We start from the raw sequence: 14111 nt of genomic DNA, 5'->3' as shown, positions 1-14111 counted from the left end.
GGGACTGGCTCGTCGCTCTGGCTCAGGCCTGCATTGAAAGGGTTTTGGGTCACCAGGTTCCTGAGGCTGGGGATAGTGCTCAGGGCTGTGAGCACCTGGCTCAGCCCTGCAGCCTGGTAACTGAGGTGACTTTAATAGGCCCCATATAGGAAGGAAGGGCTCGTGTACAGGAAACAGCTCTGGGCCCTTCTTGCTGGAGGGGGCTGGGCTTGGCTCAGCACTGGCTTGCTTTGGCTCAGTCCGGCTTTAACTCTGCTGACCCCAGAACAAAGCATTTCGGGCACTGGTCTGAGCAGGGTGGGAGACAGGCTGGCCTTGCAGCATTTCACTCCTGCTCGCTAGGCAAATGTTTGCCACTGAGAGGGCTGCAGGATGGGCCCAGCAGGGCCCTGACGCAGGCAGGGGTCCGTGCCATGGCATCGTCTGAAGGTGAACAGCTCATGTGACCCGCAGCAGAGGTGACGAGGAACCAGAGCTGTACCTGGACGACACGCGGTTCTGAATCCCACCGGGTACCGGGCTGGCTGGGACAGGCGCTCGTGTACCAAAGGGTGAGCTTCTTAGGCTGGCAGTGCGTGGGTTTGTCCCAGGTCTCTCAGCAGGGCTGTGCCCCTGGAGGTCCCTCTCCACAACCCAGCCTCCCTTCCAGGAAGTAGCTCAGCAGTGAACCCAAGGTAGGACACAGCCCAGCCTTCCCACCTGTGCAGGGAGAGGCAGCCACTTAGCCCGTGGTACAAGGCTGCTCCTTCCTCTTGCCAAAGCCAGCTGAGCCCGGCTGGAGAAGGGAGCGGGGTGGGGAGGACAGCACAGCGCCTGGCAGTGCAGCCTGGTTGGGCTCGCCTAGCTGCAGCCCTGTCTTGCCTGGCCACCTGGGCTGCTTTCCCGCAGCAGGAGCGAGGCGGCAGGGGTGAGGCCGCACTGCTGCAGGGTGAGGGCGTCATCTGCGTACACACGTGGGGGAAAGGTGCTGACGATCTCGTATGAGCTGGAGCTGCCGTGCCTAGGAAAGAACAGCATTAGCCTTCCTGTGAGCCAGCTCCCAGGGGTCTTACGGGGTGATGCACAAGCAGGGCGAGTGTACTGGGGGCACAGCCGGGCAGGAGGCAGCTTTCAGGCCAGGCCCCAGGCGGCCATTGCAGCTGGTGGCAGCTCTGAGCTCATGAGGCAGGACAGACAAGGGGCAGGGAAGGGAGAGGGGGAAGACGGCCCAGCTGGAGCTGCTTGGTGAAGGGCATAAGCAGCAAGACAGCTCTGACCAGGCTTGTAACTAAAGGGGCTGAGAGCTAACGAGCATCTGGGCCCAGGGTGGGCAGCTGTCCCCACACGCCAGCAGGCAGACCACAGCACTGGTCCATGCCAGCATGTGGATAACTGGGGGTGCCCGGGGCAAGGGGGCAGTGGTGCCTTGGGGAGGGTTGCAGAGGGGCAGGGCAGGGAGAAATGGCAATGCCAGACCTGTGTCCAGAACCAGGGGCAGGACAAGTGAGCAAGAAGGGTCTAGTGGAAGGAAAGTCCACTGAAGCTTCAGCTCCCTGGAGATGGGGGAGCTTAATCAGACCCCAGTGACCAATCTCTGGGGCTGATCCCAGTGCCCTGGGGCTGATCCCAGTGCCCTCAAGGCTACCAGGGAAACGCCGAGTAGGTTCAATTCCCCATAGTACCATACAGGCTTGGGTCCTGCGAGCAGGGAAACAGAGCCAAGGGACCAAATTCCCTCCTGGAGGTTGGCACCACCCACCGGCTCTGAGCGAGGTGCCGGCGCAGATCTCCGATGGTCTCCATGAACAGCATCTTCACAAGGTACGACTGCTCCCCGCTCTCCGACCTGACCCGCAGCGTACAGATGCTGGACGCAGGAGGCTGGTCCGGGTCCCCTGCCTTCAGCCTGCAAGCCAGACACGCCAGTGAGCTAGAGAACAGTGGTTCTGCAGCAGCACGGAGCCATGCGGCTAGCCGGGGTGAAGCGGGCCAGGCAGAACAGGCCATCAAACCCACTGAGTGACCAAGGGAAACGGAGCTGCTGGGAGACAGTCCAAGCTTCCTGATGGCTATGGGCAGCAGAGGGGCTGGAATCCCTGACCACCCACACCTGGGCTCAGCTATTTCGAAGGTGACCTGCACAACAGCCCAGAGCCCTTTTTGCTGCTTTGTGATGGGATGAGCTGCCTGGGACAAGGCTGCTCTGTGCTTGTGGCTTGAACCCAAGATCTCTGCAGTCAGGTCTGGGCCGGCCCAGGCACGTCAGTGCAACGAGATGAGGCATGTGGGTGGAACAGCATTCCCCGTGTTCAGCTCAGTCCCGGGGGCAAGTCTGAGGGCCAGCACGTAGCAGCCCAGCACAGGAAGCAAATGCAGAGAGTTTCAACTTCCTTGAGTTTTGCCAGTGTTTGCTACGCAACTCCAGAGCCAGGGCTTGTCATTAGTAACTGTGCAGCCTCTCAAAGCCAGGAAGGCTGGGCTTGGCCTGGTGGTTGTTTCTCAAGGAGCAAACAGGCAGCAGCAGCCCTGGAGGCCCAGCTCTCCCATCCTCTTTACCCATTATAAAGCAGCGAAGAGGAGCAAGGTCCAACCCCTATGGAGCTTCCCTGCAGGTCCCCATGGCACGCACATGGACAGGCCAGGAGCCTGCGAGAGCCCTGGTCATACAGATGGAGAGAGCCCTCACCTCTCCTTCGCTGCTGTGAGAGCAGGCGTTTCCACCAGGATCACGTCGCTGGCACATGACCCCTCAGACCCCTGAAAGGGAAAGCGTGAGCATTAGGTACCATCATCCTGGCTTAAAATATTGGGGGCAGCTCCCTCGTTCTCTGCCGCAGCTCAGAGCCAGGCTCTCTCCCCTGATCAAAACCAATGGCTCAAGCTTACCCAGCCCCGTACTGCTGCTGTATCCATGCCCTTCACATTCCTCGGGGCCTCCATGCTCACCACACCTGGTGAGGCAAGCTGGGCTCTTTGGTAAAGGTTAATTATGGCTTTGGAGCACTGCAATAATTACTTAACAAACCCCTGTGAGCTGGGGCTGGAGCTTCTTCTAGTCTGACACTTGATTTTTAAGCCAATAAAACAGCCTTCAAAGGGGCTGGTTGAAATGAAGAGTAAGAGCACAGTTTGTCTGGGGCAGAGACTTGCTTCCTTTATGGGGAAGGTGTTGGGGATTAGATCTGACCCCTGAGACAGCAGCTCAGTGTTTCACTTGGCAGGTGTGATGTGGCTGTGGAAGGGGCTTGTGGGGCAGGTGAAAGGGTGTCTGGTGCCCTCTAGCGAAGCCTCTTCTAACACCGGGAAGTTGCACAAGGCGGAGGCCATTCAGAGGACAGGGCCCAAGGCTGATGCTGTCACACTGATGCAATGCATGGTCTGTGGCATCAAGCATGCGCTCCTGCCTGGACACACCAGGGCATCCATCATACCTGCAGCGTTGCTTTGATGGACCCTCGCACATCAATCACGTGTCCATCCCGGATCACGGACCTGGGAAGCTTGTTCAGGAACTGCTCCAGCGAGAGCTTGGGACCTGCAGGAGAGAGGAAGTTGCGTGCTCCAGAGGGAGGCGGGGATGTCTGGACAGAAGAGTGTGTCAGGGCTGGAAGTTGAGTGGGAACATCTCCGTGTTGGCTGAACCCTCAAGTCCACGCTGAACCATCCTCTGCTCTGGGAAGAACCAGTGACACATGAGTTAAACCCCATCCAGCTAGAGTCACGTCGGGGAAGAGAGGCCTTGCCGGCAATGGAGGTGGGAGTCCTGATTGTATTGTACCACCTCGGGCAACATAGAATTACCTGTGACGTGGGCTCGTTACAATCATGCCTGGGAAAGAGCTGTTTTGCGAAGTGGCAAACGACCCAAATCAACAACCCCTCACAGCCTGTGTGTTAAATGGCAATATACATGAGACTCGCGTGTGCACAGGTTATATGGCTGTAGGCTGTGTGCAGCTGGCTGGGAATATATCGTACATGATGCACTACGTGCCGCCACTGGGGAGGATGTGAACATAGAAAATAGGGCTGGAAAAAACACCCCTGACCAGATGTACCAAGACCTCACCAGAACAGCCCTGAGGGCTGTTTTAGTGACTCTTGGAACAGACTTCTCGAATCCAGAAGGAAAAGCAGGAACACATGGCCTGGTCCTACAGACCAGGCCTGCCCCCACCAAGGAACAGAGGCACCGTGTCGCATCTGGAGTGGCAAAGAGGACGCTGGCGCCCAGGCAAGAAGATGCTCACCTCCATGTGTGATGTGCAATAGGACTGAACCCTGAACAGCTCTCTGGCAGGATGGGGGCAGGAGCTCTGCTGAGGAGCGAGCTGTGGGCGTGACAAGAGAAGGATGTGGGTTTCGGGTGTGTTCTAGGAAAACCTGAGCATTTGGGGGCATTTTTGTGACATTGCTCTTGAAATGCTTTAAAAACGTTTGTTTCTTCCCTCACTGGGAGACTGCCCTGAGCTGTACCGCTCCGAGACCCTCACCCACAGCTGCTTATCAGCTGGGCTTGCTTCTCCTTTCTGGGAGCACCGTGGCATTTCCAGGGCACAGAAGACACGGTTGAAGACTCACCTGGGATCTCACTGGTCTCCTGGGCTTCACTTGGCTTTGCATGCCCAACTCTCTGGCCCTGGCCAGGGAAGCTCTCTGGAAGCTGCCTATCCCGGAAGAAAATGTCTCTCTTGTCGGTGACCTGTCGAATGAACGCCAGAGGCCATGAGCAACCCCAGACACCAGCAAGTCCCTGCTCATGCTGCATCAGATCACAACAAAGCCTTCAGCCATGGTAACAAAACAGGATGTAAAAAAAACCTGGAGGCGGTAGCGGCTTTGAAGTTGGGGGCAGCCACAGACACCTTGGGTCAGGAAACCACATAGGTTCAATTCAGCCCCTCTAGCCAAATGAATTCAGACCTGTCTCCCCTCAAGTCAGCAGCTCCATGGTGCCTCTTGACTCTCAACAAACATATACTGCAGCAGATGTGAGCCAGGGGACCGGGTGGGGGCACACTTGTCCCAGCTAGATTTAAGCCAGGATAAGTAACAGTAGAAGTGTGGTGACACATGGGCTGCACAAGCGCACTGGAAACCTGCTGTGCTGAGGTCCAAGCCACTACAATCCCTCTTCTGGCTGCAGTACAGATCTGCGCTAGAGCACAGCAGGCCTCCAGCCTTGCATGCATTTGCTAACTGCCTTGAACCCAGCCAGCAGTGACCTGTTCCCCATAAGCCACTTCCTCCGTTGCAGAAAGCAGCCTTTCACTGGGAGGGGAAGTGGAAGAGCACTTTCTGCAGCCTCTGCCCAACACCTGACTCGTGACTGCTGCAGTTGCCAAACACGGTGGCTTTGAGTGAACCATCTTGCACCGAAGTGGCCTGGCTTCCGGAAGGACGGCCTGCCTAATTACAGACGTGTCAATGAGGCGGTCTGAGGGATGGTATCCTGTGCAGCTTTCTATGCACCCAAAGCTGCTCCCCCAGTTCTTCCTCCTTTCTGCCTCTTTGTAACCCAAGATTCACTGAAGCAGGCTGAGCACTCGGTGTTTCCTGTAGCGAGGGGAGCAGGTGTGTTCCCAGGCCTGGCCTTGGGGCCCAGCTGCTCAGCAGCGTGGGTGTGAAAACATCGTAGTAAATTTGCTGTGAGAGAGCTTTGTGGGGCTGGGCTAGTGCGACCAGCCTCCCTTTTCAGGGCTGCTTGCCTAGAGGGTGTTGCTCCCGAGGGAGCTGCTTGTCTTACCTGGAATGGCACGCCAGCCGGGTAGCGTGCCTGTAACTCGGAGGGGAAGTAGCCATCCAGGATATCCCGCAGGCATTGCTGAAACCAAGCAGGAAGGCCTCAGAGCCCAGTATTTCTACCCCTCCAGGGCTCTCACTCTCTCTTAGAATGAAAACTAAGAGGCTGCAGTTTCAAAAAGAAAACCCCCAGTGCTTAGGCCTATGCCTGTGGGACTGGGCTATGTGCTGCACTGGCACAGAATAGCCATGGTGTTTGCAACAAGCCCCACAAGAACTCAGATGGGGAAAAACTAGGAGCCCCCCAACAGCCATCGGTCCTCACCAAGTGCCTATGGGGGGCGTGAGACGGGATGGAGAGCGACGGAGCAAGCTCTACGTTTGCCCGTCACCCTCTCCCAGCACTTGCTGAAGGCACTCTGGACCGGCAGGATGGGGGCCATCTCTAGGGATTCGTCTGTACCTGTGTGGATGGCTCCTCGTATGACCGGAAGGGTCCACTGAACATCACTATCCCGTTCTTATAGAGAGTGAGAGACACCGATTCAGGCTCCCTCAGTCTGGCGCCTCCCGCCGTGTGCTGGATCTGAGACACGCCCTCCCCTGCCAGCACATTTAAATCCTTCAGGTTTTCCAAAATGAGATCAAAATCAATCGGGGGTTTTGGGGCAGTCGAGTCGCCTGCAGCAAGGAGAGCAGAGGTAGCGAAGGGGGGAAGACAAGCACTGAGCTCGAGCTCGGTGCCCACATGTCTGAGCCCTGGGCCCGGCTCCTTCCCAACCCACTTTGTTCAGTCACGGCGTTGCAAAGTGAATGAGCAGGATGCCATGGCAGCCTCTCTCAGCCACTTGGCAAGGGGGCATAGAGCAGCAAAGGAAGGCAGGAGAATCAGTCCCTTGGCAGCAGAGCTCATTTGTAGCCAGGCTGTGACACAGCCTGCTCTTCTCAGAGGCCATTTTCACCCTAAATTGCTTTTACACTTGAGTGTTGTCCCCTCACTCGGTGCTGTACAAGACCCACTGATCTAGCTGACCACCCGCGCTCAAATTGCACAGCCCTAGCTCACAGAGGAAAAGCCAATGGAAGCCCAGCTGCCTGACTACATGTGATCCCTCCAGCCTGTTGCCTGCACAGCCTGCCCTAACTCCTGGATTGCTGAAGAGGAGGGTGGGAGGAGGGGACACCAAGTTGCGGGGGAGTGGTGGGGGTGTGAAGGTAAGGGTGGGGAGAAGGAAGCTAGAAGAGGAAGTGAGAGCAGCGACAAAGGCAGAGAAGAGGCCACCTTTTCTGTTCTGCTTTTTTCACAAGATGCTCAACAGGAAAAAGAATCCGTCTCAATGAGAGAAAACTATAAATAGGACCAAATAAAGTGACATGTTAGCTCACAGAGGTTCTGCTTCACACCTACTGCTCTTCAGATACCATCTCCCTTACGTAAAGTAGTTGTGACAAGCAGCCTTGCCACTTCCCAGCACCAAATACTACAGGAGTCAACACGGTGTTACTTGCTCCCAACACAGCTGATCATGCAGGTGCTCAAGGGAAGAGAAAAGGCATTTTGATGGGATCTGAGAGCATGGATGAGTTGTTGCATTTATATTAAAGTACTTCTATTCTATTCTGCAAAAAGCCTGATTCTCACACCCAGTTATGTCCGGTTATGTGAGATCAGAATCAAGCTGACATTCAGGGAAATCCCAAGCCAGCAGCTATGAAAAACTTTCCTCCAGATTGTTTCCACCAGGGTTTATAAAATACATGTGTTCTGGGGCCCCTTTGGGCTATGATGCGCAGTCTCCTCTCGCTTGAAACAAAATAGTAGGGGGATCTCAGCATTTCCATGGGGAAATCATAATCACAGCAGGCAAGGACTTGAGCACCCAAGTCTTTTAAGGAGCTATCTGACTCAACCTGCACCCAGCTTTATCTTGACAGCTAAGCTTCTTTCATCTCTCTATCAGGCCACCTGCTCACTGAGCATCTTTGCCCTTGCTGTAAGGTGCTGCCACATCTTACCACCAACGGCCCACAGCCTGACTTCTGCACTAGCCTTGGCACAACAGCCTGTGACAGTTCCAGAGAAGTTTTGTGACAGGAGCCTGGCTGACTGGTAAGTCTGTGATTCCCTATTTGACCATACTGGAGAATTTTGTGCCTTTTCTGAGTGTTTTGTGACGGGCGGGTTGTCTGCCTGAAATGAGGGCACTGCGGCTTTACCTGGCTTCCAGAAAACCCTCGATGGCCAACTGGCCTCCTTCCCTGATGATTCCAAATCTTCCAGCTCCGCATTCTTCTCTCCAACCCAGATCAATCCATAGTCATTCAAAAATCGCTGCAGTGGGGACAGAAAAGAGGACGGGCTAGTTTGAGCACCATGGCACTATTAAAGGCTGGGAACCTGGAGGATACACTGCCAACAGTGGAGGCGGAAGTAGGTACTTCCCAGTGGGAGCATTTGACCTTGTAACAGACATCCTGATGGAGCAAGAACAGTGGCATAGAGCGTACAAAGCTGTATGAATTCGACTGTGTGGACCAGGGGTAAGCTACGTGAACGTTTTGAATCTGCAAGTTACTTTCTGTTGAATCTGCCAATGTACGTATAGTCTTACTTTATGTGGACAGTATATTCTGTCTGGCAGCACTCTTCCCCACGCTTGTGGTTGGAGTCATTTATTTGTGAATGCTTTGGACATATAGGACAGGACCTAGTCTCCCAAGCCTCTGATCACTGCAAGGACTTTGCTTCTCCTAAGCCAGGCAGGTCACTTGGGAGAGCAAAAGAAGGAACGGAAACAAAAATGCAGCTATGTATATCAATAGGAAAAGACCAGAGGAGGCCCAAGCAGGTGCATATGAAAGTTACTGAAATGTATGTCACTTAGCAGGGGTGCCTCAATGATCTGTAGTTACTTAGCTCCTTCCTCGCTAGGCCTTCAAAGAACATCCCAAACATTCATTGATAGACCCTGTGAGCAAGGTCAAGATTGGTGCCTCCACTGCACAGACTGGAAAGGAAAAGTATAGGTAGCCAGGAAACTAGCTCACAAAGCCAGATCAGTAACAGCACTAGGGAGAGAAGGCAGGGGTCCTGAGTCCTAGTGCTCTGCTCTGATCACCAGGGTACACAGATGCTGACGTGAGATGTAGCTTTCAGTCAGAAACAGGTATTATAGAGAAGCGCGCTGAAGTTTCGCATTGAATGGCTGAGCATGGATCGAGAGCTAGATTTGTGGTCTGGACTCAAGCAGCTTGCTCACCCTCTCAGTGATGCTTTCCCAGCAGCAAAATAGGGGCAATGCTGATCTGCTTCTGTAAAGCGTTATGGGAGCCCTGGGTGAAGGGAGTCAATACACAAAGTAGTGCTTGTATTATTCACTATTCCCAGGGCTTCTGCTTGATTAAGTAATTGTTCTTCACTTTCTGTCCTAGATCTGGGCAGTGTCACTGTGAGCTGCTGCGATCGATGTGAGTTGCTGCAATCCATCCTTACAGGTGAGTGAAGGGTTCCCTGTACTTGTGAGATCTTCACATCACAGCTGGATGCCTTTCTGGGAGCGGGGCTCTTTTTGAACCCAAGTAATTGGGCTCACTACCAGAATAACCGAGTGAGATGTAATGGCCAATGAGGTTGAGGAGGTCAGGCAAGATGCTCTTACCTTAAAATCTCTGAAATCTGTTTTTGAGCTGGCTGTGAAGCCTCCCAGGCTGCTTCAGGAAGCAAAGCATGGTTAGGACTGCCAAGCTCTTTGTTTTATGATTGTTAAAGCAAATGTCAAAATGGCTTGAAAATGTGAAGAGAGGAGAGGAGTGGCCAGGGGGTTAGGAAATGGATTAAAGGTGTTTCCACTTGTCTTCTCTGTACCCAGACAGGCACCAACAGTTGGTGGTAATTACATTGGTGGTTTAATAAGAACCAAACTTCTTTGGCGTGAAAGACTATTAACACCTAAATCCTAGAAGGAGAGGGGAGAGGTCAGGGGGCCTCACCTCCATTTCCCAGACTTGACGCTGCAGCTGAAGGCACATCACCTCCAGCTTCTCCACTTGGCTTGGCTCAGGGGAGTCCTCTGGGGAAAGAGAGAAAGAGACCTGAGATTCCTCCTTTTTGCTACAATAAGCCTCAGAGAAGGACAGAGATCATTTATGTCAGTAATGTCCCACATAACTAGGCCACAGCTGAACGAGTCTGTGAAGCACAGAAGCCGAGTGGGACCTCTTTGCCTACTTGCCTATCCCCTGACTGTTCCAGCTGGGTCACAGCTGATGAGATGCACAGACTAAATGACTTGCTTGGCAGGCATTTAGGGTAAGAGTTGGGGTGTTCTGGCATGATTGGTGCTGCATACAGTGATACACTGAAGGTGGCTTGACTGACCCAGTCCCATATCTGGGAACCTACTCGGACATCGGCAAGTTGCCCAGTGAAACAGGATCAGTTAGGCTGTGTTGAATGGGTGCAACAACATATAACAATGTTTATAAACCTTGCTTGTGGTTTGAAAAAATATTTCTGTTCTCTGCTTCCTGAGTAGATTGTGCCCTCAATGCTGATTTACAAGGGTGTCATGTTCTTGCAGAAAAAGGCATCTGGGCTCAGCTAAAGATGACTGCTGAATCCCAAAAAACTGCAAAGAGCATGAGGTGAAGAAAGCGACCTGTGGGACAAGGGACTCTTCTGAAGCAGGAAGATGCTTTGAGGTTTTCAGTAAACCTACAGCTGGCTTCTTCAGTCACTTTAAATCTGAAGCCTGGCATGTTTGTTCTTCTGACCACTTTTAAGCAGTGAAATAGCATTGAAACTGTCTTACTGCCAGAATGCATTGCTGCAGCAAAAGCAGGTCAGGGTGAGAGGGAGGGAGCGCTGCGCCAGCAAACTGCAGCTTTCAGTTCAGCAGCAGATGCAGGCATGAACTTGGATCTTACCTTTCCCTTTTTGAAGGACCTTCACCTTCCCCTGGAGATCAGCAATCTTCCTGTCCTGCAGATGTGGGACAGAAAGACAGAGCCATGATCTTGGTTAGAAGGTCTGCAGTAGAACCTTCTAACTGCTGGAGATGCAGTTTACCCGACAGCTTCAATAATGGCAGCTGGGCCTTAGCTACTGGGGGAGTTTGCTGTAGGGAGACTCTCTGCTTTCTGATCCATTTGGATCTTGTAAAATGAAGAGAAGAAAAGAAACATCCAAAACAGAAGAGTCACTGACATCAGCAAATTCAGTCATTGCGGTTCATTTTTACGCAGGATCACAGCAGGTTCAACACTCTAGTGCCTCCCCGCCCTCCAAACCGCATTGACAAGGCAGCAGTTGTGCTTCTGCGGTGGATGCTTTCTGTACTTAGAATAAAAGCCTTGTCTACAGATTATACTGCCTTAGTCCAAACTAGACCCAAACGTGGTCCTGCCTATTGTGGCTTACACCGTGAACAACCGGGCTGGCAATTTTACCTTCAGCTGGAGTTCTTGGGCTTGGCTCCTAACTTTTTGTTCCAACTTAATAATTTTCTGCATCATGGTGGACATGAGTTCCATGTCAGTAGGAGCTTCCCCTGAAAGCAGAAGTCTAACATAGCATCCAAAAAATCTTAATTCTGAATAATTCAACCAAAAAGTGCCCTTATGATCACCCAGTGCCCATTACATGAGTTGAAGGTTCAGTAAAAGAACCCAATTTGCCATTCAGGCTGCATGAATGGATTCCCTGCAAGTGCTGTGCGTGAATCCTTCTGTGGCCATGATTGGTGCATATATGGCCTTTGGAGCAGGCACTGTGTGTGTGTGTTCCTGGGACATCTGTCACGTCATATGCCCAGACTGTCACGTCTGGGCATATGAATCGAGGACTAATCACTCTGGACATGAGTGTTGAGTCCAAGGACTGTCACTGGGTGAGCCACATGCAAGCACTAGCTTATGGCTCAGTGACTCTTGTCCCATGAGGTACATCATTACCATGTTTGCTTGCTTTTGCTCTTCCCTTTGAACAGGAAGGGGATTCACTTGACAAGGCATCATTTGTCCTAGGAGGCAGGATGTCATTCAGCAATGCGGCTTCATCCTCTGAGAAGAGAAAAGGCAAAGGAAGAAGCAAGAAAAAGTTAGGTCAGATCTTTAAATGCACCTTCTCTAAACTCCTTGGATGCCAGGAAATAGGGGATAGATGATTCTATAGGTACCTGGTACAATTCTTTTCCTCTAAAGCATTCACCCCTGCCACCGTTGGTGCTGGGATACTGGGTTCAATGGACCATAGGTCTGACCCAGCATGTACTGGCAAGCATGCCTTGTCATTAGGGAATACTGGCAAGCATGCCTTGTCATTAGTGAAAGAGAAGCTTAGGGAAAGTGGTGTGACCCCAACTCACCCCAGGCAAATGCTCTCAAAGGTGCGAGCATCAGGATTTAACCAGGCATCCTGTACCGTACTGCTCACTACAGTCCAAGAGCCAAAGGAAAATATGGTTCTGTTGGGAGAGCAGGATGCGGGTGGACAGGGCTTCACCCAGAAGGTCATAACCCAGGGCATCAGAAGCAGACAAGGTCAGGAAGGAAGCTATGAATCAGACGATCAGAAGCAGGGACTGAAATATAGGTGGTCATCGCAACAGAGTCACAAGAAAACTGGGTCCAGGACAGGCGGTCTGGAGCAGTCAGCTGTAGCTGTAAGGGACCAGGAAGTGGGCGATCACCAAACTAAAGCCACAAGCCAGGAGTTGGCTGTCAGAAGACAGGGATCTAGATTACAGTCTGAAGCAAAGGGGTCCGAATCCAGCTGGGAGCAATTTAGCCTGCCTGCTGCCTTGGCCCCAAGAAGCCTTCAGTCTAAATGAAGATCAAACACCAAACTGTACTGGGATAGAGACTGTGATGCCAAGGCAAAGCATCTTTTTGTTGGGTGGAAGGGAGGTGCAGATAGACTGAAGGAGGTAAATGGCGGGGCCCAGTTTTAGTAACAAACTGCCAATAGCATTACATGGACAAGGATCATCGCTTAGGAGCTGCACAGAAGTGAGTTTCAAGGAGGGACATGAAGAAAAGTATTAGCACTGGGAAAGGGCAATATGGGGACACAGCCTAATTAAGAGCTAGTAATCACTGGAGAGATCTAAATTGTTCTAAAGCTTGCAAGGACATGGAAACCACACATCGCTCTGAGCAGCAGCACGTGGGTAGGGGAGAGAAAAAAGGGGGTGACAACTAGAAAAAATAGAGATGAGTGCACAGCCCATAAGATCTTGGGGCTGGTCCTGCTCTGAGCAAGGGTTGGACTAGGCGTGATCTCCTGAGGTCCCTTCCCACCCTCATTTTCTAGGATTCGAAGATAATAAGATCTTAACTCACCACTGCAGGCACTCTGTTTAGCTGGCTCAGGTTTTTTCCTGCAAGAATAAAGAGGGGATCTCGTACAAACATAGAGCAGGCAGATGAATGATCTGTTGTGTGATTTGGCTTAGAGGTAACAGCCCTGGAAATTACAATGAAATGTGTTGGTATAATACAACTGCCTACGCGCGCTTATCCTTTTGTGGCACTGATCCAAACCCAAGCAGCCCACTTCGCTTTTTCCCCCCCTGCTATGAGTGTGTTCACACAGCCAGCAAAGGCAGGGCAGCTTAGGAGTTGAAACTGCTGCTTGCCACCAGGGTTAGCTGCTTCAGGCTACAGAAAGGGGAAGGTAAGAGGCGCAATGCACCAGGCTGCGTGTCACATACCTCCTGTAGCAGCATGAAGGATCCCAGGATTTTCCCTGCCGTTAACTAGCTAAGATACTATTCTTATCAGCCCTGGGCTGTAGGGCCTTCTTCTGTAAAATGCTGAATAGGCTGGAGAATCCTTAACTTCTCCTGATTCAGCACCCTGAAGGTCAAGGGCAGAGGAAGTCCTCAAAAATGTTTATACCATGCAGCCCGTGACTGTGAAGTGTATTATGAGAGAATCTGTTGGCCCTCATGCCCCGATTATCACGTTTAAGAGAAGCGCTCAGGATGGAAACTGCAAAAGAAACAATAGCCCCCACGCTGCGTACAGCAAAGGTAACGCCTCATTTACCCCGGACTCTGGAGCTGCAGCGGGACTCTGCGATGCTTTCCCAGGGAGGAGAGAGGAGACGTCATGGCTTACAACTCGGTCCGCCCTAGATCCCGGGGAACGAAGGCGAGGTGATGCCTCCGGGCTGCGGGATGGGATGGAGAGTAGCAGGGTGCCTGGACGCGAGAGAGAGAAACCGTGAGGCAGCCGACGGATCTAGGAAGCGATCTGTCATCCCGCGCGGGGACGGGGAGAGGGGTCGTGCCGGGCAGGCGGGCGCGGGGGGCGTCTTGAGCGTGACCCGGCGTCGTTCAAACAAAGCAGGAGCCTGGCGGAGGCTGCAGGTCCCAGCCAGGCCATTC

The 14111-nt window shown here is 52.7% G+C and overlaps 1 protein-coding gene and 1 long non-coding RNA gene across 3 annotated transcripts in view; one reads left to right on the top strand and one right to left on the bottom strand.

Annotated features, from left to right (window-relative positions):
* Positions 1-14111, bottom strand: part of UBXN11 (UBX domain protein 11) — a 14688-nt gene continuing 577 nt past the window's right edge. The window contains exons 2-15 of one of the 2 annotated variants that reach the window (XM_025198748.1): positions 13771-13925; positions 13063-13100; positions 11674-11781; positions 11170-11270; positions 10648-10702; positions 9712-9791; positions 7939-8053; positions 6185-6402; positions 5726-5803; positions 4561-4681; positions 3411-3514; positions 2666-2736; positions 1739-1885; positions 1-1000 (exon numbers count right to left, since the gene is read on the bottom strand). In XM_025198748.1, the coding sequence (XP_025054533.1) occupies positions 841-1000; positions 1739-1885; positions 2666-2736; positions 3411-3514; positions 4561-4681; positions 5726-5803; positions 6185-6402; positions 7939-8053; positions 9712-9791; positions 10648-10702; positions 11170-11270; positions 11674-11781; positions 13063-13100; positions 13771-13835 (1461 nt within the window). In that variant the 5' untranslated portion in view covers positions 13836-13925 and the 3' untranslated portion in view covers positions 1-840. Of the gene's footprint in view, positions 1001-1738; positions 1886-2665; positions 2737-3410; positions 3515-4560; positions 4682-5725; positions 5804-6184; positions 6403-7938; positions 8054-9711; positions 9792-10647; positions 10703-11169; positions 11271-11673; positions 11782-13062; positions 13101-13770; positions 13969-14111 lie in introns of those variants that run through there. The other variant, XM_014517795.2, reaches the window with a different exon arrangement.
* LOC112549547 lies at positions 6953-11176 on the top strand. The gene is made up of 4 exons (XR_003092998.1): positions 6953-7831; positions 8028-8262; positions 9154-9216; positions 10302-11176. It is a non-coding gene; the product is annotated as an uncharacterized LOC112549547 (long non-coding RNA).

This window comes from Alligator sinensis, unplaced genomic scaffold (assembly GCF_000455745.1).
Source record: "Alligator sinensis unplaced genomic scaffold, ASM45574v1 scaffold337_1, whole genome shotgun sequence".
In the NCBI taxonomy this organism is placed as follows: Eukaryota; Metazoa; Chordata; order Crocodylia; family Alligatoridae; genus Alligator; species Alligator sinensis.
Note: the sequence above shows the minus strand (reverse complement) of the source record. Positions and strands in the feature narration are given on the sequence as shown.